Consider the following 25,645-nt stretch of genomic DNA (forward strand, 5'->3'; position numbering starts at 1 on the left):
TTCTTTGGGGCAAATCACACCCTTTCTCTCCATGCAGACCTTTACTATAGTAGAGAGCCATGTCACTACCTGGGAGTTGTTTGGTAAGCCTGATAACTGAACAAGTGGGGTTAGCTAACTGGCATCAATGATTCATGGCATCAGGCTGAGTCTGAAGCATCCAGCCGTGCTCCTGAGCCATGCCTCATTAGACATATCTCTGGATAAGGCTGGGATGGGCAGGGACAACCTGTTTCTTTGTTTTTAAACTGAGGACAGTAACTGGGGTTAGGATAAATTGGATGAGTGGTTCCAACACTTATTAGCTGGGTAATACTGGCAAGTTCCCGCACCCTCTTTAAGTCTTTGTAAAGAGAGATGATGATTTGCCCAAGGTCACACAGGCAGAAACTGAATACAGGGCTTTTGATTGTTTCTTACCTTTCCCTGCTGCCTCTTTGGTCCACCCTGATTGTAAACAAAGTTGGTGGTTGGCAATTAACCACAGAAGAGAACCAGTGTGGATAATTAGAGTTAGGTCTCTGTCTCTACCAATAGGAGTATTGCCCTTTACAGCTTGAATTTTGAGCATATCCTTGTCTCTTAATACTGCTGCATCAGCTCTAATCTGCCATAGGAATCCCTCCATCTGACCTACCCACAACATAGGCATTTCCACAGGTGCCATTGTCTTGCCAGGTCCGAGGTTCAGGGTCAACACCCCGGGCTTTTTCTACTAGAGACTCTAAATCCCAAAGGCCACAAAAGGCCACATCCATGGATGCTCATTACACATCTGTTTACAGAACACAAGATAGTATTACCTCAGACTAGGAGACAACCTCATGGAGAATTCCAGGAATCATCAAATTACTCATTTAATGAGCTGGTTCATGATTTATTTGAACACATAACCAAGTATTGATGAAGTCGTATTAAGAAATGGACCAGTCTGTTTTTACTCATTCATCTAAATCTCTATTTTATTGCAAAGCATTTAATGTGGCTCTCAAGTCATTGACATCTTACAAAACACAGGACTTTATTTCCCGTCAAAGCAGTTTTTCATACACTGCATCACTTTCTCAGTTCTGGACAGCCCCGGAGACTAGGAAAGGCTGGCTCCGCTGGCTCCATTTCAAGGATGGGAACTTAGATGTGGAAGCCGCTGCACTGTCCAAGAAGGGTTTTCCAGAAGTTACGTGTCTCCTCGTACCTGCTTGGCCAGAAGGGTTCACGTCCTCCCATCATTTTGGGGAAGCCCGGGATGGAGGCCAGTGTGGGGCTGTACCCCACCAGACAAGCCATCTGGTTCGGGCTGTGACACAGGGCGGGGTCAGAGTTAGGGGCACCCGCACGACCCTCGGCCCAGGTGCTCGAGGGAGGACCTCCCGCCCCAGACGGCCTGGAATTTAGCCAGGGGCATCTACCCTCCCGGCCAACCCTCAGGGCTTCAAATAGGCAAAGCATCGAATCCCATTGCTTGTCAAGCAAGTTCTTCTACTGGCAGCGTCAGGGCACCTTCAAGTCAAGAAGTGATCTGAGTGTGCAGCCGCGACGCCCCGAGCTCGCGCCCTCGGGGAATGGAGGCCCCCGGGGCTCTACCTGCCGAGGACCCTCGGGAGGGCTGCCGGGGACTGGTGGGCTCCTCCTCACTGCGGCCGGGTGGGATTGCCGTGGGGCGTCCGCTTGTCCTGAGATGCGAGCGAGCCAGCGGGGACGCCACAAACAGGAGAAAACTCGGGGCTCAGAGCCAGCACCACCTCCACCTCCACTCCAGCTAACCCGCTTCCTGGCCTCCAGCTCTCCCTTAGGCCTCGCTCCGCCCCAGGCCCCGCCCCTTCCGCCAGCCCGGGCCCCTGCACCCTCGTCCTGGGCCCCGCCCCCCGCGTGAGGCCCCGCCCCTTCCTCTAGTCCCGCCCCTTCCGGCGCACGTGTAGGTCTGGGGCACGCAGAGGAGCTTCACCGATTTCCGCGCGTCGGTTTCCCGGGTCTGCAAGTGTGTGGATCCCGGTGCGCCGTTGCGCTTTCGGCCATGGGGGTCCCCAAGAGGAAGGCTCCGGGCGGCCAGGACGGCGCGGCTCCCCGCGCCGGCCCACCCAAGCGGGCCCGCGCTGAAGAGCTCACGGGCGTGCGCTTCAAGGCTCAGCTGCGGGACCCGCAGGGCGCCGAGCCGGGTGAGTGCGGGGCAGGCCGGGGCGGAGAGCACGTGCGAGCGAGGCGGGTCCCGGCCGCGCCCCTGTGCCAGGCTCAGCCCTCCTCTGCAGCTGTTCGGTCCCGAGCTACAGAGCCGGGCCTTCCGATTTGCAGACGGGGAAACCGAGGCCGCGGTGCTCGGGCGTCCTGGGCCCCGGGCGGCCGGGGCCGCTGTAGGGCCGCGCGCTGCACTTCCTTGCCCTGGGCTGTCAGCGACGGCCGGAGGGCCCACCTTGCTCGGTTGTGACAGTTCCACGCGACTGCACGCCTCCCTTGGCCGGGCAGCATCCCTCAGCAGGTTTTTAAAACCTCTTTATTGCAGTTGTTAGGGAAACAAATACCTTCACACAACGAACGGTATTTAGCGAGTCTCAACCGTGGGTCAGCTCGGGGCTGCTCAGTGAGGCAGTTTGCTACTTCTGTGGTTGTCAGCGCTATTTTCAATAGCTTTGACCCTCCAGCACTCACGCTGATCTGATGACATGTAATAAGCTACCGCATGAAGCCCCACAAGGACTTGTCAGTTGACCAGGATTGGACTAGTGACTAAGATGGAGCAGATTCTATAATTTCACTTTCTGAAAAGCGTGATCACCCTTCTTCAGAGCTTCTTGTAATCCATTAGAAAGTATGTAGATTATGAGGGGGAAAAAACGCAATTGAATATGCTAGTATGGGGAGACACTGGTGCTCTGTCAAAATAAAACAATAATAGTGGCTCTCAGGTTAAAGAGATTATTAAGCTGATGGCCAGAATATCCCCACGTAATAATTTGTCTTCCATACATTTTGCTTTTAAACATTTGATGTCTGCAACTGACAGCCAGTGCTATGAAGATGATACCTGTTTTAGTGCAGAATTATACATTTCATTGATTCATTCGTTATTTACCAGGGGCTATTATTTGCTAAGTAGAGATAAAATGATGAGTAAAAAATCAGACATGGGCGCTGCCATTATGGGGCATATGCGTAGCGAAGTGGGGAAGACAGATATCAATCAATAAAATCACATAGGAAGAGTTCTAAGTACCACTCCTCCGAAGGAGAGATACCTGGTGTCTTCCAGCCTCAGACCTAATCTGGGAGATCAAAGAAGTCTCCCCAGAGGAAGTGGCTTTTCAGTAGAGTTGTAGGATGGGGTAGGAACAGGGACAGGTACCTTTGTGGCAGAAGAAAGAGCATGCTTAATTATTTAAAAGATCGTGTTCATGTACATATTCATGGTTTTGCTCAGAGAGCTGCCTGGCATTCGGGTGCTGCATTTGAACAGGTTTCCCAAGGAAACTCAGGTTGACAGGAGATGGGTACAGAAGAAGTAGTTGGAAGATGTGGCAAAGCTGAAGTCAGAGGGTGACCGGTAATCCCTTGAATGAGGTGGTGTTGCATTTGTGTTTGAATCTGATCTCTGTCTTGGATTCTCTTTCCCTGTTGATGTGTTCTCATAACATCCTGTGATGAGATCTCCTGACGGAAAAATCAGGGAGGTGGAATTGGCAGGTGTTGTTTTCATCGAGGCATGAGGAAAGGCTTATTGTTATTTTTGTGTTGTTTTTGCCCACCTTTATTGAGATATTATTGACATAACTGATAGAAGTTTAAGGTGTACAGTGGGTTAAGGACACACATATACTGTGAAGTGTTGACCACAATAAGCTTAGTTAATGCGTCCATCCCCTCACATAATTACCATTTTTGGTGTGTGATAGCATTCAGGATTTATGCTCTGCATAACTTTCAAGTATATAATACGGTACTGTTAATTATAGTCACCATGCTCTGCATTAGATCCCCAGAACTTACTCATCTTATTATTTTTTAAAGTAAACTCTACCCCCAATGTGAGGCTCAAACCCACGACCCCGAGATGAAGAGTCACATGCTGTACCTGCTGAGCCAGCCGGGCCCCCCAGAACCTACTCATCTTATAGCTGGAAGTTTGTACCTTTTGACCAATACTTCCCCATTTCCCCCACCCCCCTAGCCGCTGGCAACCACCATTCTGGTCTCTTTTTCTATGAGTTTGGCTCTTTTAGGTTCCCCATGTAAGTAGAACATACAGTATTTGTCTTTCTTTAACTTATCTTGCTCATTGCCCTCAAAGGTCCGTACCTGTTGCAAAAAGCAGGATTTCCCCCCTTTTCAGGCTGCATAATATTCCATTGTATATAGATCTATATAGAGATCTAGATATGCCATGTTTTCTAGACCCAGAGGGTGCCTAGGAGTGGATCGATGGCAGCTTCAGGGAGAATCACTGCATCACGAAGGGTTGGGTTCTCAAGCAGTTGCTTTGAAAGTTATTGCCCGCCCCCTCACTGGAGATAGAGAAAGGACTGTGTCAGAACCCTCGATGTCCCTGTCTCCACATTGCTGCTGTGTTCTCCCTCTCAGTAAGTGGCAGTTCCAGTCACGTGGATGCTCCTGCCGGAAATCCTCCTCTTGTCACTGTGGTGGTTTGTGATTGTTGCTCAGGAGACGGTCCTTGTTAACATTTGAACATTACTCTTATTTCAGCCTTGGAAGCATTTGTCACTATTGCCAAGAAGCTACCTCGAGAAGACGTGTATGATGTTGTGGAAGGGTACATAAAGATTTCTGTGGAGTGTGCTGAGATTTTCCAGCTCCTGAGTGGGGAGAAGCGACCTGAAAGTGAAGTATGTTACTCCTTACCCGACTTGCTGAAGAGGAGGAAAAGTTTATATGCCACTATTGTGTTGAGCTTGATGGAGAGAAATGTGATGGAAATTTCTAGGACATTACCAGCTTTCTAGAGAAGACGATGCTTTGTGCCTATGCTGTAGGAATACATTCAGTTTTGCACCATGACTTTTTACAGCATTTTAGTGGAAAGCGCTAACCTCATATTAGTGAATGATACCAGAAGGAAGGATCATAGATTCTTAATCTGAATGCACTTGGTTTTGACATGGGTTGTTTTTAAGTAATCTCTGAACCCAACATGGGCCTCGAACTTACAGCCCCAAGATCAGGAGTCGCACGCTCTGCTGACTGAGCCGGCCAGTTACCCCCTTGACGTGGTTTGTTTTAACAAAAAGGAAATAGGTAGAAACCACGTGTCGTGGTTGCAGACACAAACTTGAGTTGACTTTGGTTTTCTGGTTCCAAAGAGGTTCAAAATTTGGGATATTTATGAACCTGTTGAGATCTCAGGGTTATTGCTGTAAGGCTGTAGACCCAAATATCCCCAAAGCAGTGAGGCCTGGTCATGAGTAGAAATTTCTCTTTTCATTTCATTTTGTGTAATTGTAAGCAAGCAAGCCTCTATTTATTTATTTATTTTTATTTTTCTTATTTAAGATTTTATTTATCCATTTGACAGAAACACAGTGAGAGAGGGAACACAAGCAGGGGGAATGGGAGAGGGAGAAGCAGGCTTCCTGCGGAGCAGGGAGCCCAATGCGGGGCTCAGTCATGACGTGAGCCGAAGGCAGACGCTTAATGACTGAGCCACCAAGGCGCCCAAGCAAGTCTCTATTTAGCTGGACTATGGGAGCAAGACTAATTTCAGAGCCTGGGGTCTGCGGAGCCACCTGCCAAGCTGTCACCTTCCCGCCTTTGGCTCAGGATCTGTTGAAGGTTTTAAAGTGACTGTGGCTAAGACAAAAGGAACATATGTACAGAGGGGAAAAAACAAATGAGCTGATTTGTAAGCCTTTCAATTCTGTCTTTACAGATGCTATTAATATTTCAAGTTTTTGAGGCTATACTATTGCGGACAGCAAGCGATCTTTCCCATTTTCACGTTGTGGGGGCCAACATTGTGAAAAAGCTAATGAATAATCACATGAAGCTCATCTGTGAGTCCCTGTATGCCTCGGGCTACAGGTAAGTTGCCCTGTGGCAGGACTAGCCGTGGGCTCGGTCTGCGTTCAGCTGTCCATGAGTGCACTTGACCTTCCCTCCACTCATAAAGCAGAGCTGAGCGGTTTCCAAGGCCATCAGGGCTGTGGCTCTGCCCCTGCCACCCCTGTTGACCAGCCCCTCGCTGTCACCGACTCCTAATGTGCGTCCTTCTCACTCCTGCCCTGCCGTTCTTGCTGTCGTGGGAACCTTTGACTGCAGACATCCTTTCCATTGTCCATCCTTCTGCCCCAGGGGCTCCTCGTGATTGGCTCTCCCTCCATCCCTCTCCGCTTCAGGACTCCGTGGCGTGGAAGTGTCATCCCTGAGAGGCCTTGTTTCACCACCCCCCCATCCACTGTCACTCTCTGTCCATTAGCTTGTGGACAGAAGTATCTGTTTGTAGATCTGTTAGTGTAGCTTGACATTTGATGTAATATTCCATGTCAGTCCGCTGACTGCTTCCCTCCACTAGAGTGCAAGGTGCACGCAGGTGGGGGCCTTGACTGTTCTGGAAGGTGCAGTCTTCCTCCACCTAGAAAGGTGCCTGGAGTGTGGTGGATGCACAGTAAACCATGGATTCCAGGTGGCTGTGGAAAGGAAAGGCAGCTGAGAGCTTGCTCTTGGAGATGCGCACCGTGAAGAAGTCATCCCCTGCACCCTGCCTCTGCAGGGGATGAGCTGCGGGTCTCCCGGGTACAGGGCGATTTACTGGAGAGAGAAACTGCCATCCTCCTTGTATCATATTTTGTATTCTTGGAGCCTTTTCAGACTCAGTTTTTAAGGTTTATTTGGAGATTTTGTTAAGTTGTGTTTTTTTGTTTTTGTTTTTGTTTTAGAGCTTGTCTGCATGTCTCTTTCCTTCCTTTTTCTGCCTGGGGGATAGCAGACTACACAACCAGGAGCGCAGCTGGCTTTGTGCTTCAGCTGTTCTTGACATGCCTGGTTTTTTCATCCCTGTGCAGGATGGCCCGAGCCTGTCTGAACCTGATGGCCGCCATGGTGACCCAGGGTCCTGAGGCCGCCAGGGACGTCTGCAGCCATTTTGATTTGAATAAAAAGACCTTGTACACCCTGGCGACCAAGAGGGGTTCCAAGGTGAGGAGTTCTGAGCGTTTCATACTTCCTGTGTATTTCCTTTCCCTTTGGAGGGCCGTAGTGGTTTGTTTGTCATCCTTTCTCTGGCCTTGGTGCTCACGTGGGTGAAGTAGAAGGCCAATGTGTGCAGAAACGCGTGGCAGAGCCTGAACGACGGGGACATCCGAGGACAGTTTCTCTGGGGGCCCAGCATTGGGGTGTTTGGCCTGTGAGCGTCTTCACAGAGTAAAGGAAATAACCCGTGTGTGCCTTGTGGCATGGAGCCTGTGGGGCGTCCCAGCCCTGTTCCTATTCTGTCCACTTCGGAGAAAACTCTCGGAAGTTTAAACCAGTGACATCATCAAAGAGGACATTTATGGCTTTTTTTTTTTTTTAAGATTTTATTTATTTGACAGAGACACAGCGAGAGAGGGAGCACAAGCAGGGGGAGTGGGAGAGGGAGAAGCAGGCCTCCCGCCGAGCAGGGAGCCCGATGTGGGGCTCGATCCCGGGACCCTGGGATCATGACCTGAGCCGAAGGCAGACGCTTAACGACTGAGCCACCCAGGCGCCCCCATTTATGGCTTTTTAATGTGTCCCATGTCTCCCGTCAGTAAGTCTTGTCATGAGTAGGTGCTGGATTGTACCAAAGAGAATGGAAGTGTGAATGGTTTTCAGGAGAGCTGTTACTAAAAAAAAAGTTCCCGGGTGGCTCTAGAAGTTTCACTTGGGTTTAGAAAGGTTCTTGAGGAGAAGGCACAAGTTGGAGGACTCGGAAGCTGGAGAGAGGTGCCATGGGCCACCGGTAGGTTGTCTCAGGCCTCCCTGCTGGCGCTGCCGTGCCGGGAGCAGCCAGGGCTGTCTTCTCCATGCCCCCTTCCCGAGCACAAACAGCGCACTGACAGTTAACCAACCTGTCTGCCGAGGTCGAGAAGCGCGGGAGCGCAATTTACGCCTGCACCCTGTCCTCTCGCTCTTTGGGGAAATGCATGAGTTTCCACACTGGCAGGTAATAGACTGGACGTTAATCACAGTATTACCAGGTAGCTTTTCTGGCTCTGTGAGGTTGGCCCCGTGTTGAGGGTTTTCCTGGCACGACAAATAAGGTGTTCTTCTGAGGAAAAGAATTCCAGGTCTTAGTGTCTTATGGATACTCTTCTTTCTTATCGTGAGTTATTTACATACTATGAATGTGTCAACAAATTCCATTCATTGGGTAATGGCTGCTGACGTTTAAATGTGTTTCTAATAAAAAGAATTTACGTGCTGTTTGCACACTAGGGCAAATGTCATGGTTCTTTGGTCTTCCTTGGCAATCAGCCTGTCAGTGATCAGATTCGCTTCCCATTTCCACCCCGTCTCTCTTGACCTCAACCAGCTCGGTCCTGTAAGTAAAATATGTCAGTACCCCGGACCACCCACCAAGACACAACGGGGGAAGGCCCAGCGCAGGCTCCCCTGCCTGAGCCCCGGCTGCAGGCTGTGTGCGCGCGCTGCCTCACCTCAGGGTCCTCTTGGCAAGTTATATTTTCATCTCCTTGATCTGTAAAATGGGAGATGTTGTCAAGACGAAAGTGTTTTTACTTTATGGTGTACCTTAAATATTTTGTCGTGGGAAATGATTTTTAGGCATTAAATTTTTTTTCCCATACAGGAACGTTAGGGACGTTAAAAAATAGCAGCACAGAGAACCCGTCCTCCAGCTGCAGACATGGTCCCCTCTGCCACGTTTTTGGTTTGTTTGGGGACAGTCGAGTATAGCGGATCCCACATCTGAACCATGTTCCCTTATGCATATTTCAGTGTGTACCTCTAACAGAAAGCAACCTTGTAAAACACAGAACCACAGTACCATCCCTGCACGTGATACTGTTCACAACTCTTCATATCACCGATGCCCAGTTGGGTCTCAAGTTTTTCCCACTATCTCTGAAGTGTCTTTACACTTCGTGGTTCAAATCAGGATCCAAACAGAGGCTACATATTGTGTTTGGTGGGTCTGTTAAATTTCTTCATGTCGGCAGCGTTTTCTCTCACCACGCCCCCCACCTTTCTTTTCATGCCATTTAGTTATTGTTGGATATCTAGATCTGTTTTTTTTTTAGTAAGTGTGTTTTAACATTTTGGAGGGAATTATTAAAGCCTCATAAAGAGAGAGGATTATGGTTCTCTTTCGTCCAGCCAAAGAAAGCACTGTTCATATCATTTGCCAAAAAGCAGTTCTACCAAATATGTTTTGGTCTATTTTAGACCGTGTTTTGCAGAACAAGCCATAAAGAGTTCAGGATGCCTTCTTCCTGGGATAATAGCACTGTGAAGTCCCGGGGTAGGGATGAGGAGTAGGCGTGTGACCCTCTTGCCTTTGATGGAGCTTGCTGGAGATGGAGGGCGGAGGCCCAGGGGACAGTGAGGAGCTGTCTGGCCAGGAGGATGAGCGGGATGCGTGGCCGTGGCTGCTTGGAGTGGGGCGGGTGCTGTGTCTTGGGCGTCTTGGTTTGTGCACAGTGTTGGGAACCTGAAATCTGGGGTTGGCTGCGGTATCCAAGATGGATAGCAGGAGGTGAGGACTACATTCCATGTCAGTTCAAGACTCGTTGCTGGGGGGACCCTTGAGGGGATCTAGTCCCAACTGCTGTGTGTTAGCAGGATGGAAAGATCTAGAATGGCACATAACTGGGACCTGCATTCCAGGGCCCTGACTCCCAGTACTTAAGTGGACAAAACCCCTCCCCAAAACTGGTAGAGCCTTTCTAACTAGCTAGCAAAGCACAGAACCTAATTTAGTCTTCCCAGGCAAGTTTTGGCATCCTACCAGCATTCTTTTGAAACACGAGGCATACGTAGATCAGGATAACAAGTTAACTGCTTGTATTAGTTGACATGTTTCTTCCAATGAGAAGGCATCCACATAGCATGGGAGCAGTGGTTACTTTAAGCTTCCTGAGGACAGGGACAACATCTTAGTCATCTTTGTGTCCTCTCTGGGCCTGAGATTATGGCATCTTGACTATAATTGGTGTTTGAACAGGATTGAATTGGTGAGTTTTAAAGGCACTGAAACGTTGCTGGTACTCTGAGGAAATGCAGCTCATTTTCAAGGCTTTAGTGACCATTGTACCCAAATTCCATATTGTGAGGAAGTCCGCAGAGTAGTCCCCAGAATGGGGAGGATAGTTTTGAGCTCTTAGTGCTTTTGGAATAAACCAGCATTGGTCTGATGAGGTCTTGCTGAACTGCTGTGGGGCAAGGATGGAGGTGTAGACCCATGAATTCAGTCAGTGCGCAAGGCCTCCATCCAGATGTTGCAGAGCGTGGTCAGGTGGCCTTTCCCTTCTCCCTGAGAAACATACACCCAATAAAACAAGGCAATTAATTAAATACTCATGTAGAGGCCTAAGTGGTTCCAAGTGTGGTCCTTGCATCTTGAGAACAAGTGAAATGAAAAGGCCTGGAAGCTCTGAGAAGAAAACACTTTCTAAAGTCAGACATAAGGTCACACGTGCAGCAGTATGTTTGTCCAGTTATTTCACACTTTGTAATTCTAGGACATACTCACTTAGTAGCTGTGTGGCCTTGAATGAGTTTTTAAAACCTCTGTTTCCTCATCTGTAAAATGGGTATAGAAGGCATCTCCACTTCAAGTTGTTATAAGGAGTAAATGAAGTCACAGATGTGCAGCCTTTGCCTTGGTGTCTGACGTATAGTAAGTGCTCAATAAATGACATTGATCTCCTCCTCCTCCTCTTCGCCACCGCCACAGTGCCACTACTAAATGGAATGGAACTATCTGGAAGGCCGACTTCTTAATCTTTTCCGGGCATCCAGGGCAATAATTCTCCATGGTATTAACTTAGTTCTTGGCAGCAAATTAAGGTATCTTTGGAATAACTAAAGTAGGGAAGAGAGTACAGTTGAAGCAGTGGAGGACCCTAGCGCTGGTGCAGCCGATGAGCGGTGCACGTGACCGGCCACCGGGATATGAAAATTACTGGGAGGGAAAGTTGGTCCCCACCACTTCCCCCGAGGTGTTGGTGACTGGTCATGGCCGGTGGGCCCTCCTTGAGGATGCCCACTATCCTGGGTCATGGCCGCGTCCTGCAGGACCCTGTAGATGGCAGTCGGGAAGGCCATGCTGGGTTTGTAGTATGGCAGCATCTGGGCTTTGGTGTCTGGTGTGAATTTATAATACCTAATAAAACCCAGACGTCACCTCTTTGGTGTCAGCAGAAGCAGAACTGGTCTTTCCATTGGCTCTGGATTTTCTGGATTTTCAAAAACGTGTATGATTTCACTGGCAAGTGAAGCAGATAGGATCTGGATGGGCAGAGAATCTTCTGCTCTATACCAAAGTGGTCCATAAACCACAAATGGTTGTGTATGACGGCAGAAGGGGACACAACTGTACTTCTCTCTATTAAGCAGTGAGCCATTATGCTGTCGCTTTTAAGCATAGTGGCTGAAAATCGGTATTTCAGAGAGACACGTTGATAGGTTTTTTCTTTACTTTTGGCCCATTTCTTGACATTTGTCTTTTTTTAGAGAGGGAGAAGGGGGAGGGGTAGAGGGGGGGCGAGAGGGAATCTTAAGCAGGCTCCACGCCCAGTGCAGAGCCCAGTGGTGGGCTCTATCTCATGACCCTGAGATCATGACCTGAGCGCAGCTCAAGAGTCAAGACACTTAACCGACTGAGCCACCCAGGCGCTCCATACTTTTGTGTTTAGAAACAGCTTGAAAGAGAAAGAAAAGTAGAGCAGAAGATGGAGGGAAAAGAGCAAAGAAAAAAACCCCATGTTCCCACAGAGAGATGACTGCAGGTTTTAGACTCTGAGCCTTCTGATGGCATAAGCCCCAAGGCCTTGGTGCCACTGGGATGGGAGGGGCGTGTGAGCCTCGGCGTCCCTGCTTCCGGGGGCGGGGGACGGGGTGTGCATACGCAAGTGACACGCGGTCTCCTTCGCCCCCCAGGGCGTGCATGATGTCCGGCTGGCCTACATCCAGTTTGCCCTTTCCTTTCTGATCGCTAGTGATGACAGCACGATAGTGCAAGTGCTGGAGTTGAAAGGTAGGTGCGCCTCTTTGTCTCGTAGCAAAGCCTGATTGCAGTTGGTTTTTGGAAAGTCTCCCGCAAAGCATTTTTCCCAGGTTGAAAAAACTCTACAGCTTTTGCAGCCGCTGCATGCACGAGCATGAAGGATGCATGTGTGCAGTTTGGAGGTGGCTAGTCAGCATGAACAGAGGTATTCCTGCTCTGCTATCTGGAATGCTGAGCAATGTCCTAACAAAGGATGGATACAGACTTCAGAGACTCCTGCTCCAGAACCCGCACAGATATGTAGCCCTGGCTACCTGGCCTTCTTTAGTAATGAAGAAATAAAGTTTAATTCCTTCAATATCTTTGCCGTGTGTTACCAGAATATCACGATTAGAGCTTCAAAGAATGGCACCTGGACCACCTTCTGGTGGCTGTCACCCTAGAGCCAGGCTTGGCGTAGTTTAGGCTGTTAGGGCGACTTGTATTTTATCAACAGCTTCAGTAAGGCAGAGAATGGCAGCCCAGACCACACTTAGCACATGGCAGTCGTTCGGTACGATCCCCCAGAATCAAGCCCTCTCTGCAGGTGGGGAGCAGTTCTGTGTCCCTGCTGGAGATCTGGGAGTTGTTGGAGGGACGGCGTGGTGCCTGTGGCTCTGTGCAGTCAGGTCTCCAGCCTGTCCCTCACCTCCCCCAGTGTGGGAGACCTGAGCTCTCTCCAGATGACTGCTAGGGACCATTTAAGAATAGGGTGTGGGTGCTGGTCACCCTGTATGTCGTCAGCCCTGATCCGTGCGGGGAGCCATGTTGCACTGGGGAAGCAGCCCCGTGGAGGAGACCCCTTCGTTGTGTGCCTTTCCTGCTTGTGGCCAGCTACCAGGACTAGGAGTCCTGCAGAATTCCCCTGGGTCATCTCGCCGCCATCTGGCCTTTAGTAAAGGACAGTGGTTTGGGGTTATTCATGGACACTACTAATGGGGCAGGGATGCACTTCAGTTCATGTTTGGGCAAAGCATTTTGGCCATTTGCCTGAGAACTTTAAAAAGGTTTGATCCAGCCATTTCATGTCTAGTCATTTATCCTAAGGGGAGAATTAAGGAGGTGAGTAGAGGTTTTCTTAGGGGCTATTTTTTTCATGTTAGCTGAAAATTGGACGACTCCTGACTGTCCACCAACAAGGGATTGATTGCACAAACTGAGGACTAATCACAAGGCAGAGTGCAGCTATTAAAAATGGTGTAGAAATACACTTCCTGACATCAACCTTTTAAACGATATGTGATTGGGTATAAACTCAGTTGTAAAACTGTCAAGTATCCCATTTTATAAAAAGGTAAATGTAACACGATATGGATATATCAGAGGGTTAACAGTTAACTAGTGGCCCAGATGTTAACAGTGTTAGCCTCTGGGTAGTGGAGTCATGGATCCTTTCAGATTTCATTCTTTTGGTTTGTCTGGTATTTTCCAATTTTTCTTTTTTTGAGAATGAATTTGCTTTTGTAGAAAGTCAGTGTGCCCACTGAGCACCAATGGAGCGAGTGAAATTGTAATTGCCTTGATGTTTCTTCCCAGTATCACTAGTATATCGGTATATGGCATCAAGCTGTGGTGGCTGATTCCTTGGGGATTCAAAAGTATGAAAAGAAAGCAAACAGATCGTCCCGAATTCTGCCACCAGTCAATAAAATGATGACCATTGTTTAAAATATAACTAAGCCTAAGCAAAGAGAGACATTTAGCAAAATTGTGATCATACCCTACATTCAAATGGTTGATACAGAATTACTTTTATTTAAGCTAATGTGAGAAAAGGAAAGTAAAACAACCAAACTTCTGAACTTTTTTAATGGTTCTGTCGTTGTTTTACCTTTAGGTATTAATTTGCTATGTCATGAAGTGGTTATCCTATTGTGAACTCGTATAATTGAAAAAAGACAAAACAAAAAAAAAAAAGAGGGAAGAAAATGGCCTTGTGTGCTGTACCATTTTAAGAAGTAATGTTCTTGCATCTGTTCTCATGTTCAAAATATTTTTGAGTTTAATGCTTTGAACCTTTTACTTTCAGAATTTATTCCTTGCATTTTTAGCTCGGGCATAAAGGAAGACAGGATTTCTACTGTCAATATTTTGTTATCCACGCTGAAAACAAAGGTACATGTTTTTACTCAGTGTTCCTGTCGTTGGTCTTCTCCAGAGTTTGACAAGGCCCTAGAGCTGTAATGGCTTAGGGCACATGGGTTGTTGTGTAGGTGGAAATGGAAAACCTTCTCTTAAGGCTGCCATATCATCACACCAGGAGAAAAGCTGTGGCTCACTATTTCACGGGAAGCCGTTGGATTAATTGTGAGCTGGAAATTACAGCTGCTCTTATTTAAACACCTAGCAAAATGTCATTTTGAATTACCTTGCACATTCTGCCTTTTGCAAGCATCTTGTAGAAATTTTAGAACCGGCTGAAAGAATCGCTGTCTTCCGTACAGAAGCAACTTAAATGATCAGTTAGAAAAAGATCTTATGACCGTCCCAGCAGAAAAAGCTGTGAAAACCATGAACTGGCAGGCCACATAAAAATAGCTAATTGGCATAGTATATTTAAAACTGGTTCTCAGCTGGGAGTGATTTTGTGCCCCCCCCCCCCCCCGTGGGACATTCAGAAGTATCTGGAAACATTTTTGGTTATCATAGCTGGAGAAGTACATCTGGCATCTAGTGGGTAGAGGCCAGGGATGCTGCTCAGCATCCTACAATGCACAAGACAGTCCCCTACAACAGTTATTTGTCCCAAAGTATCAGTAGTGCTGAGGTTGGAAACCCTGATTTATTAAAGTAAATACAAGTCATGAGATACAGGGTTTTTTTTGCCTATCAAATTAGCATTGACCTTTTAAAACAGTGATATTCAGTGCTAGCAAAGATGTTTTGAATGGGTACTTTTCTGGAGGAAGTGTTTGAGCAGGTCTGGCAGTATGTGTCAGAAGTCTTAAAAATGTTCCTAGACTTGGGGGTGGTGGGGGTTCCCTGAGAACCACCGAGGAAGCAAATTTGAAACACATACACCTGGGCCACATCCCCAGAGCTTCTGGGAGTGGGTCTGGGGGGAACTGAGAAATGGTGCCCCGTTTCCAAGCCTATAATCAGGGATGCAGGGGAGACTCTGTACAAGGATGCTGATGACAACCAGATGGGAAACAGCCCACTTGTACCCACCCGGGGAATGGTGAAATAAATTATGGTCACTCGCTGGCTAGAGTGATACTCAGCCCTCCAAAGTGAGGCTCTAAAGGAGTTTTTAATGATGTGGGAATTCCAAGCTGATGTTATATAAGTAAAAGTGGGCAGAAAACTGTAAGTATAATCTCAGAGAGGCGAAAAACCCAAACCAAATGGTACGTACACGTACATATTATGTGCTGCGGGGCGGAGGGCTGAAAGGAAATGGCCCGGATGCTAACTGTGCGCACCCTAGGATGGCTCGAAGATTGCTGAAGTTTGCTTTTTTATGTTTTTCCTTTTTTTGTGTGTGTCACACATTTTGCCATAGGCCTACATGATTTTTGTAATGAGGAAATACAAGAAACACTTAAAAATTACATTCCTTGAAATTCATTAGTTTTATTGTTTTCAGGTAGTTCACAATAAAAATATCACCAAAACCCAGAAGGTGCGTTTCTTTACCGGGCAGTTACTGAACCACATAGCAGCTCTTTACAGCTGGAATGGGATTGTTGACGTGAGCCTGGAAGATGTCAAGGTACAGTCCTGTTGGGTTTGAGTTGACCTCACTGTTAGCGTGTGGTCCTCACAGCTGGAGGCTGAGGAATCTGCTCGCCTTAAAAAAAAAAAAAAGTTCCCCCCATTTGATCTGTTTCTCTTGGCTTGTGGTTCTTTTAATTCTCTGCTTAGATGAAATATGATCTTTCAGATTTTATTTTTTTACAAGGTTTTTTTCTAATCTCTGAGGTATTATATTAGACTTTTTTTCCTAAAGAGAAAACTCTTACTCCCTTTAGCTGAGTAACACTCTGGTTCTCCCTGTGAGGCTTGCCCAGTAGATGTATGGTGTTGATCTAGGCTCTTTGGCTCTTTTTCTCCTCTCATTGACTTCCTGTTTTCCTTCTTTCCGTTCTTTTCCATACTAGCTTTTGGAATTTCAAGGCCTGTTCGTTTCACTTCAGGATCCTAAGTGTCTAGGAAAACCCCAATTTCCTCACCTCCTGACATGTGTAATTTATTCTGTAATAGTTCCTCAAGTGTTGAATTAGCTCGAGTTGACCCAAGGCTAGCGTACCTTTTAATCCTCCTCATTTTGATTTTCCTCAGGGTGTTTCTGAACATGGACTTGGCCAGAGTAGTGAAGGCTCAGACTTCCTGTGAACTTTACAGTAATTTACCTCTCAAGAGCTCTGTGTTTTACCTCCTTTTATCTCTGTGACTTGCCTCTGTCCTCTTGTTTTGTAAGCCTCGGAGGCTTAATAAAAACACTCCCAAAAGTGGAATTTTATTCAAAAGAGCACGAGAAATTAAGTCATTCTTAAGCTTGTTTAAAAATACAGGTTTAAACTTGCCCCTCTTAAGCGTATTTTTAAAACTTTTTTTTTTTTTTTAAATGGTTCTACTTTATAGGTGAGGACATTCAAATTCAGAGAGTTAGGTAATGCCCTCATCACTGGTTATGTTCTGGTGTCCAACCAGTAGCTGTCCGGGAGCCCATTAAGAGTTGCCTCATTAGAATAAAAACTGCTCCTGTCACCTAGGACAGTCCAGGGGATTTTGGAGCCCTGTGTCATTCAGGAAAGTACAGGGGTTTTAGCAGATCTCTGCCAGGAACCGGGGGTACAGACCAAATTCATTTGACCCCTGAATTAGGCAGGGCTAGGGGTGCCAACCCCTGTGCAATCAAAAATCCATGTACAACTTCTGACTCCCCCCCAAAACTTAACTACTAATAGCCTACTGTTGACTGACAGACTTACCCATAACATAAACAGTCGATTCACCCATATTTTGTATGTTAGGTGTATTATATACTGTCTGGTTACGATAGAGTAAGCTGGAGAAGAGTAAATGTCATTAAGGAAATCATAAGAGAAAATACATTTGTAGGACTGTGCTGTATTTGTGGTAAACAATCCACAGAAGCAGAACTGTGCAGTTCAAACCTGTGTTGTTCAAAGGTCAACTGTATTTATTTCTTATTCATTCACAGTATCACAGCGCAAAAGCAAAGGGAAGCTTAAAAAAATGATTTTGTAACTGAAGTATAGGCTGTAAAGAGAGTCTCTTTAATAATGGGGGTGCCGATACTGGCCTGCTCTGCGCTCGCTAACCCACTGGGGACCTCAGTTGTGCCATCCACAGTTTGCTCTTACGTGCAATGGGGCAATCATTTCTGTCCTGCCAGATGCACAGGGCGGCTGTAAAGATGGAATGAGAACCCTCATTGCCAAGTGCTTGGAAACAATAAGAAATGACATAAAATGTCCAGTTATCTGTAGTTTCTTCTTCCAGCAACTCCCTGTCTGTTCAGTGTTAAAAAGGAATACTTTCTTTTTTAATTCAGCTTATTTAAACAAAAACAAAAACAGTTGATCCATTTCTTTCATCACCACCCCCCACTCCTACCTCTGGCAACCACCAGTCTGTTCTCTGATCTGTGAGCTTGTTTGTTGTTTTCTTAAATTTATTGTTTATTTAATTTATTTTGTCTTTTTAGAGTCCATGTATAAGAGAGTATTTTTTTTATCTTGATTGGTGTTTCTATTCTTTGTTTTTTTGAATGATACCAAGTGTTTAAAATGTTCTCTAAGTTGTCATTGGGTGCGTGGTATTGTCCAGTTTTTACTCTGTAGTTGTTACTGAGGCTTATGAACTTCAGATTTTCATTGAATTTCTAAAAACCCTCGTAGGCTTCTGCTGAGGATGCAGGGAAAACCATGGTGAGGGAGCTTGTTCACACCTTCCTGATGGATCTGTGCTGTTCGCTCAAGCACGGGATTAACTTTTATGACGCATCTCTCGGCACCCTCGGCAGGTAAGCAGTGCCCTCGTGAACCCCGCGCGGGTTCCTCAGCGGTCATCCCATACGTACGTGACTTCCTGGGGAAATCTATGGAGTAATGGAATTTTATTTTAGACCTTACGTACCTCATCTTAGGGATGAACATTTGTTGACCCAGAGAGTGGCTGCTCATTACGAGTCCTTGGGGCAAAGGGCTCAGGGCAACAGTGGACTTAGACACCCAGTAGGAGATGTCTCACCCAGCGAGGTGCCGCGGTTTCACTCGAGACTGTGACCATTGGCGGGGTCTGAGGATAAGTCGCACAGCCACCTTCACTGAGAGGGTGGGCCCCTTCGCGGGCCTCCACGCAGTCCTGAGGTGAGAGCCAGTGTTTTCCTGGTTTAGTGGCTGAGGGTGATAGGCACAGAGAGGTCGGGTCTCTCAGCCTGTGAGTGGCAGAGTGGCAGAGTTCAGATTTAAACCCAGGAAACCTGGTTCTAAACCCATCCTCGTAACAGTGAAATGGTTCTTCCTCTCCTCAAAGACAGCTGCTAATGAGCTAGGTTTTCACAATTTGGTTTTTTACAATTTGTTTCATGTTTTTACATTTTGTTTATGGGGACATTTTCATCAGTAAGGAAATGAAGTCCACAGCTGATGGTTTAGATTATGTCCTTTTAGACTTTCTCTTTTGGTTTAACTGTAATACACATCCATGTTACTAGTTTTTAATAACCAAAATAGCCTACTGTTGGATTAATCAACCTGCTTTTTTGTCCCCATTGATAGTAAAAATGTTAGGTATATTTTCTGGTCATTGTCAGTAGCCATATATATGTGTGTGTGTGTGTATATATATATATATATATGTTTTAGCTTTTGTAGCATTTTATTATAAAGATACAGATGGTTTGATTTAGTTTCACCCAGGTAGGAGATGACTGATGCCTTCAGGATAGGATAATATGGTGGAAATTTTTCTCTCTCCTTGTGACTTGTTTTGATTCTGAGGTAATTATGAATTAACTTGCCACATCATTTTTTCCTTTTAACTTTGTTTTGGGATAGTGTAGTTTTTCTCTCATCAGCGAAAATCAGCTCACTTGCCTGCTAAAAGTAGCAGCAGACTCTTACAGTCTAATATAACACAATGCCTAAAACATGTGTTTTTCCCCTTAAGTAAGACCTGTAAAATAGATCGTCATTTGATGAGCATGTTTGAATCACCTTGTGGGTGTGTAGGTCTGTTCAGATAAGCTTGTGGTTTATGTGTTTTTTGAAGCCAGGGGCAAAGGAAATGTTTGCCCTTAGGGGAGAGGAAGGGAATTTTGTTTGTGGGGCTGTGGATGGAAAGCTTTGAGAAAATTAAAGTGTATGGTTCCCCAGTGGTTGTAAGGCTCGTGCCTTCAGTCCATTCAGGGCTCCCTGCATGTGTCACCACATCGGAGAGGCCTTCCCTGGCAGCCCTTTGCTGAAATAGCCCTTCCACTGTCACTGTCCTTTTGCCTGGCTCTTGCTTTTGACTGTGACTTATCGTCATCTTGCACATTTATTTATTTGCTTGTTCGTCATCTGATAGACGAGAATCAATGAGAACAGAGGACAGTGCCTGGCACGTAGCAGGTGTTTGAAAGTGAGGCATTCTAGTGTAGGCGGGACTTGGTAAACTTCTCTAAGGGAGAGGTAGTATTTAGGCTTGGTGTGCTGTAGAGTCTGTATTGTGAGTGCGCAACTGTGCCATCGTAGTACTGGCACAGCCACGGACGTAAACGAATGGGTGTGACTGTGTTCCAATAAAGCTTTATTTATAAAGACAGAGGGTGGGCCATAGTTTCCCAACCCCTGGTGTGGAGGTTAAGAGAAAAGATTCTGGAGTCAGCTCTGAGACCTCGACAAGTACTTCTCTCTGCCTCTCTTGCCTCATCTGTAAAATGGAAACAAAATCGGTATCCACCCCGGAGGGAGGTCAAGTGTGATAACTGCCTAGAGCAGTGGCCGGCACACGTTGCACACTGTGTATATAGAAATGTCATTCATTTTATGACATTGTTGACTGAAATAATGTGGATGTGTGTGGTATTTGTAGTGCACTTTGTAGATTTAGCATTGTGTTCATTTGGCGGCGCAAACTATTTTGCTCATGAAATTTTCATATTAGAAATTTTAAGCCTTTCTTTTTAAGATTTTATTTGAGAGTGAGAGAACACATGCGGGCATGGAGGGTTGGGCAGAGGGAGAGAGAGAAGCAGACTCCCTGCTGAGCAGGACCGTGGGATCATGACCTGAGCTGAAGGCAGACGCTTAACCAACTGACCCACCCAGACGCCCCCCCAGATTTTAAGCTTTTTAGATTTCTGATCAAAATTATACTCATTCAGTTTTTGAAAAAATTTTGTTACATGTAAAGCTGCATGTTGCATCTTAGTTTTGGTCAGTTTACAAGGGGGTACAGACAGTGAGGATCCCAGAAGCTATCAACATGGCATGCTTGTGGTAAACTCTGATTTTCTGGATCAGGGACAGGCAGATATGAAAAGTCATCCTTCCTTAGAAGGATCTGGGGGTAAACATGGAGTCCTCTGGGTTTGCCTATATAGATCCTGGGCTAGTTGCTTCTTTTCTGCAAGTTTTAATGTCCACAAGTTTTCCTGATTCTTCTTTTTATGATTTTATCCTTTTGAAAACTGCCCACTTTGGGACAAGTTTTTAGTATTTTCATACAGTAGATTTTTTTTTTTCCTATATTAGCTTCTTGCAGTTAGAAGTTTGAAATAAATAGAATAAGTGGCAAGACTTTGTGCCATTTTGTTGCATTTTAGAAATAATTTTGTGGCGGGGTGCCTGGGTGGTTCAGTCGTTAAACGTCTGCCTTCGGCTGAGGTCATGATCCCAGGGTCCTGGGATCGAGCCCCACATCGGGCTCCCTGCTCGGCGGGAAGCCTGCTTCTCCCTCTCCCACTCCCCCTGCCTGTATTCCTGCTCTCGCTCTCTCTCTCTGTCAAATAAATAAATAAAATCTTAAAAAAAATAATAATTTTGTGGCATTGTGGACTGTGGGGCAGTTCAGGAACACTTCATGTAAAAAAAATCTTTTTAAAAGAAAAACGCATCTTCTGTATTTTTTATACTTAATGCTCACATATATATATTTATTTACATACTTGCTTTTTCATGTGTAGTTGGAGGAAAGAGGTCAGTAAAATCTCATGGGGAAATTCTGGGAGTGGATTTCTCCCTGAAGGTTTGGCCCTTTACATTAGCCTTGACTCCTGGGCAGACTGGTAAGGTGGATGGGGTAGAGACAGAGTGGGTTTCTTCCTCCTCCTGAATGTCAAATGGAACTCAAGGGAGGGAAGGAGAGATGGAGAACAGGTCAAAGTAGAGACTTTTTGAGCTGCTTAGAAATAGAGGAGTGAAATTCAAGCCCTTTGTTGGAGAGCGAGAGCCCCACAGACCATGAAAACACCCCACTTTGTGTCACAAGGGAGAGCCACAGGTGCAATTTGCCGGTCACTTGTGTTTCAACTGTGTTTACTGAGGGCAGTGTCGAGGAGCTGCATTATGACCCCGAGCTCTCAGGGCGTTGTGAAAAATTCCCTGCAGACCCTTCTCTCCTCTCTTTCTCTGACAGAGGCGGGAATCTGACCCTCCTGCACTTCCTGTTGGGTTTGAAGACCGCCGCAGACGATGAGCTGGTGGCTGAGCTCGTGGTGAACATCCTCAAAGTGTGCCCGGACTTACTGAACAAATACTTCAAGGAAGTCACATTTTCCTTTCTCCCAAGAGTGAAGTCCACTTGGTCAAATAACATCAAACTGCTGAACAAGGTAACACCCTGGCTGTTCTGGAATGTGTTAGGTGGTGGGCCGAGTGTCAGGAGCTGTGGGATGGCAGCCAGGGAGAGAGAGTGACGTGCCCATGAACTTCAGGATGGAGAGAACTCCTTTAGCCATTCTTCAGGGGGTAATTTAGATCATGTCACATTGGTGTCCTGATCCTCTGAGGACATTCTGCTTTTCACTGAGCTGAATTTAGAGGTAGATGTCTTTGGAATTTGTTAAGCCGAATTCATCTCCTTCATCCAGATTTTGCTTAGAGTGAGATCTTAATGAATTTTAGCACATTTAGGCTGGAATTAGTGAGATGTCTGAAATGTAGGATAGTTTCTAAAGACTACTGTTTTAAGTACTTAGAACAACTTGAAATAAGCTATGAAACAATGGTTTGTTTGTCTAAGTGGCTATGTATTAATGTCCTTTTTTTAAAGATTTGTTTGAGAGAGAAAAAGTGAGAGTGAGCAGGGGGAGGGGCAGAAGGAGAGAAAAATCTCAAGCCAACTCCCAGCTGAGCGAGGAGCCCAGTACAGGGATCAGTCCCACAACCTGAGATCATGACCTGAGCCGAAACCAAGAGTCGGCCGCTTAACCAGCCGAGCCACCCAGGCTCCCCTGTTAATGTCCTTCTAGTCGCAGACGTCAGCCTCCCTGCATCCACCATAGCGGAAGTACCTACCGTACATTCTTTGTCAGTACTGCCTGGCTCAGTTAAGGTCTGGTTTTTGGCCTGCTTAATGGTGAAACATGTAGGATTGTTTTCTTGTACCTCTATCTGGGCATGGGCTTATCTATAAAACAAGCTTTTTTTCAAGTCTTCTCTCATTTTCCTCGGGTGTGTGTATATATAGTCCCCACGTGTATCTTAGGATGAGAAGGAGGCATTTTGCCCCTCATTTGGGGGAAGGTAGCACCTGTGGCCATCACCCTTCTGGGGAGGTGCTCTGGTGCTGCTCTCCCCAGGGAAGGGCAGAGGGCAAGTTCATGGCCTTTGCAGGCCTGGGTGTGAGTCCTTGCTTCACTGCTTTCGAGCTGTGTGCCCCTGGGGAAATTACTTAACCGTATTGAGGTCCAATTTTGTCATCCATGAATGTTTTTTATTTTAATGTAAAATATCGCTACCCCAAAGGGTTGTCATGAAGTATTAAAAGATGACATAATTTGTCACGTGTCTGTCAAGTGCAGTAACTGGTGAGTAATACAATTGTTAGCTCCAGCAGTGACTTATTTGCCATCAGAGGTTTTAAGGGGCTCCCCAGGCTGCCACGCTGGGCTCTGCTTTGAAGGGCATTGCCCTGGTAACAGTCTCGTGACCTGACTTTTCTCTAACAAGTAGATTTAGGGGTTAATCTTCCGGACCCTGTTCCTTGGCAGGCCTTGGACCTTTATCACTATAATCCTTTCGTTGGAACAGCTTCACTGTGGGGTGCCTACAGTTAGCCTCAGGTTTGAAACGTAGCCTGCACTAGCTCATTCTCTCTTCTCTTTTTCATAGATCTATGAGGCCCAGCCGGACATTTCCCGGGCTTTTCAGACCAGAGAGTTCATCCCCTTGCCTCGGCTCCTGGCAATGGTGATGGTGACCACTGTGCCCCTGGTGTGCAATAAGAGCATGTTCACCCAGGCATTAAATGTAAGTGGTCGCCTTTCTTCTAGAACTTTCTCCTGTTCACTGCACCAGCCTTTCTGGGGATCATTCTGAGAATGCCTACCTGGATTTATTGGATGGTGTTTTGTCGGTGAGCCTCAGGCTTTCCATGTCCACTTACCTGGGCAAGGGACCCTGAGCCTGAGGAACATTCCAGCCAGAGGATGCAGCTGCTGATTTTATTGCTCCAGCACGGAGCCAGGACCATAGCCTCCTGCATGGCTGTCTGCACCTGCCCGAGGATGGGAGCCTGTTGGACTCAGACACAGGGCAGTGTGTTCAGCTGTAGCCCAGTGTCTATACATGAGGATTTGTGGATGGGGTAGGACTAAAATTTGCCTGGCAAATCCTGTCTTTTGAGGTATAAGTGAATACTGTTAAAATTTCTGGGGAACGTTTACTTTGGGGATTAGCTGTTTCAGGCCTTTTGAGAGGATATGTTCATGGAAAAAATTGGACACGTTCACGGAAAGATTAAATTTCATATCATTATATGTTATAAAGATCCCGGAGTCCCCGCAGGAGCCACGTTCTGAGGGATGCATGCATCTTTCAGCACAGCTCCGTGGCGTGGCCTTAAGTGAACAGCTGTGAGCTGTTGGCACACATGGGTCCTGGGCTCTGCCAGGCCCTCCTGTTCCCAGGTTGCCTCAAGACTTAGCTGGGGGAGGCCGGGTGTCTGTGGGGCAGGAGGAGTTCCCACCCGTCAGGCAGGCCGGGTTGTCGTGTGGACATGGCAGGACTGGGGTTTGCCGTGGTGGGTTACACGGACTCGAGTGATGATGGGCAGGCGACCCCAGCAGTGATGGGCAGTCGGCGCAGAGCAGCGAGGACCCCCTAGTTGTGCAGTGGGGTTCAGCATTTCTGATGCCTGTCTCCAGGGTTTGTACTGAGGGTGGGCAGCGGGCGAGGAACAGGGAGGAGGCCAGTGTGGGACTGGGCAGAAAGGCCTTTTGTTCTGGTTGCCAAGTCGTAATAACCAAAATTAGGACCCAGCTCACTTGCCCATCAGTCTGGTGGGAAACACAAACTGTTTAATCTTGAGGGGCTGTTAAGGAAACAGAACTGAAAGGCGGATGTCAGATGTGGCCCCTTTCTGGGTGGAAGACCATGTCCCTGCCTTCTGGGAGCGGCTCCGGCAGGCAGTCTGGGATGGAAGGCCAGCCACCCCCTCTGACTGTGTCATTTCAGGACACATTAAGTGCTTTTCCAGGAGCTGGTGGGGTTCTGGTGATATTGTAGCTGTTCTTGATGAGGATAATCCAATGAGCTCAGTGGCTGTCAGAAAAGACTTACCAAACATAGACAATGAAACGGAACTAAAAATAACAATCAGATGTTTCTTTCAGTTGCCGTCTCCTCAGCCACTGCTGAGGTCAGATCTGCAGGAGGTCAAGAGGCAGGGTCCGCAGCCTGCCCGGCTCCTGCAGCCCTCCCCGCTGGGGACCCCAGGAGGAGCAAGGGCCCATCAGTCCCAGGGCTCGGGAGGTCTGTGTCCACCAGTACAGCCTCCAGTGTGGATTTACCTCTTTTTCTTCCCAGTTGGACAGCAAATCGGTGAAACACACCGCTTTATCCCTTATTTCCGTCATTTTGAAGAGAGCATTGAAAACCGTTGACCACTGCCTGAATAAAGAGATGTGGCAAGGATCAGGCGTGTACTCAGCCGAGGTGATGGAAGAATTCGTGCGGCTCTTCAGAGAAGCTCTGAGCAAGGTAGGCATGGGAGCAGCTGTGGCCATTCCAGATGAAGTTCCAGAAAGTTCCTTAGAGCTGTCATGGATGAGCACACCAGGGGAAGAGGCAGTCCCAGGAGCGCAGAGGCTAGGTGTGAAACGAAGTGCAGTGGAGGGGCTCAGGTGCTCTTGGACCTCCAGCCTCATCGGGAGCTGATTGTTCTTCCCTCCCCAGCTGCTGCACACACACTGGGCTGGGGCCAGAGTGAGGGGGTGGCTCGGGAGGCCCCTCCTGTGTCCTCCTCCCTGGGACCTATTCTGGTAAGTCAGGAAGGGCA

At 47.1% G+C, this 25,645-nt stretch overlaps 1 protein-coding gene and 1 long non-coding RNA gene across 2 annotated transcripts in view; one reads left to right on the forward strand and one right to left on the reverse strand.

Moving 5' to 3' along the window:
* Nucleotides 1–934: 934 nt before the first annotated feature.
* On the reverse strand, nucleotides 935–1,813 carry LOC112820665 (uncharacterized). The gene is made up of 2 exons (XR_003207222.2): nucleotides 1,585–1,813; nucleotides 935–1,195 (listed from the first exon to the last, which is right to left on the reverse strand). It is a non-coding gene; the product is annotated as an uncharacterized lncRNA (long non-coding RNA).
* Nucleotides 1,814–1,920: 107 nt separating this feature from the next.
* URB1 (URB1 ribosome biogenesis homolog) overlaps nucleotides 1,921–25,645 on the forward strand; it is a 64,816-nt gene continuing 41,091 nt past the window's right edge. The window contains exons 1-11 of the mRNA XM_025872135.2: nucleotides 1,921–2,156; nucleotides 4,693–4,832; nucleotides 5,873–6,024; nucleotides 7,005–7,137; nucleotides 12,082–12,178; nucleotides 14,217–14,302; nucleotides 15,777–15,902; nucleotides 18,058–18,182; nucleotides 21,782–21,977; nucleotides 23,479–23,616; nucleotides 25,174–25,347. Coding sequence (XP_025727920.1) covers nucleotides 2,015–2,156; nucleotides 4,693–4,832; nucleotides 5,873–6,024; nucleotides 7,005–7,137; nucleotides 12,082–12,178; nucleotides 14,217–14,302; nucleotides 15,777–15,902; nucleotides 18,058–18,182; nucleotides 21,782–21,977; nucleotides 23,479–23,616; nucleotides 25,174–25,347 — 1,509 coding nt within the window. The 5' untranslated portion in view covers nucleotides 1,921–2,014. The remainder of the gene's footprint in view (nucleotides 2,157–4,692; nucleotides 4,833–5,872; nucleotides 6,025–7,004; nucleotides 7,138–12,081; nucleotides 12,179–14,216; nucleotides 14,303–15,776; nucleotides 15,903–18,057; nucleotides 18,183–21,781; nucleotides 21,978–23,478; nucleotides 23,617–25,173; nucleotides 25,348–25,645) is intronic.

This window comes from Callorhinus ursinus, unplaced genomic scaffold, assembly GCF_003265705.2.
Source record: "Callorhinus ursinus isolate GAN/ISIS: 27379988/994484 unplaced genomic scaffold, GSC_fseal_2.0 scaffold1, whole genome shotgun sequence".
Taxonomy (NCBI): domain Eukaryota; kingdom Metazoa; phylum Chordata; class Mammalia; order Carnivora; family Otariidae; genus Callorhinus; species Callorhinus ursinus.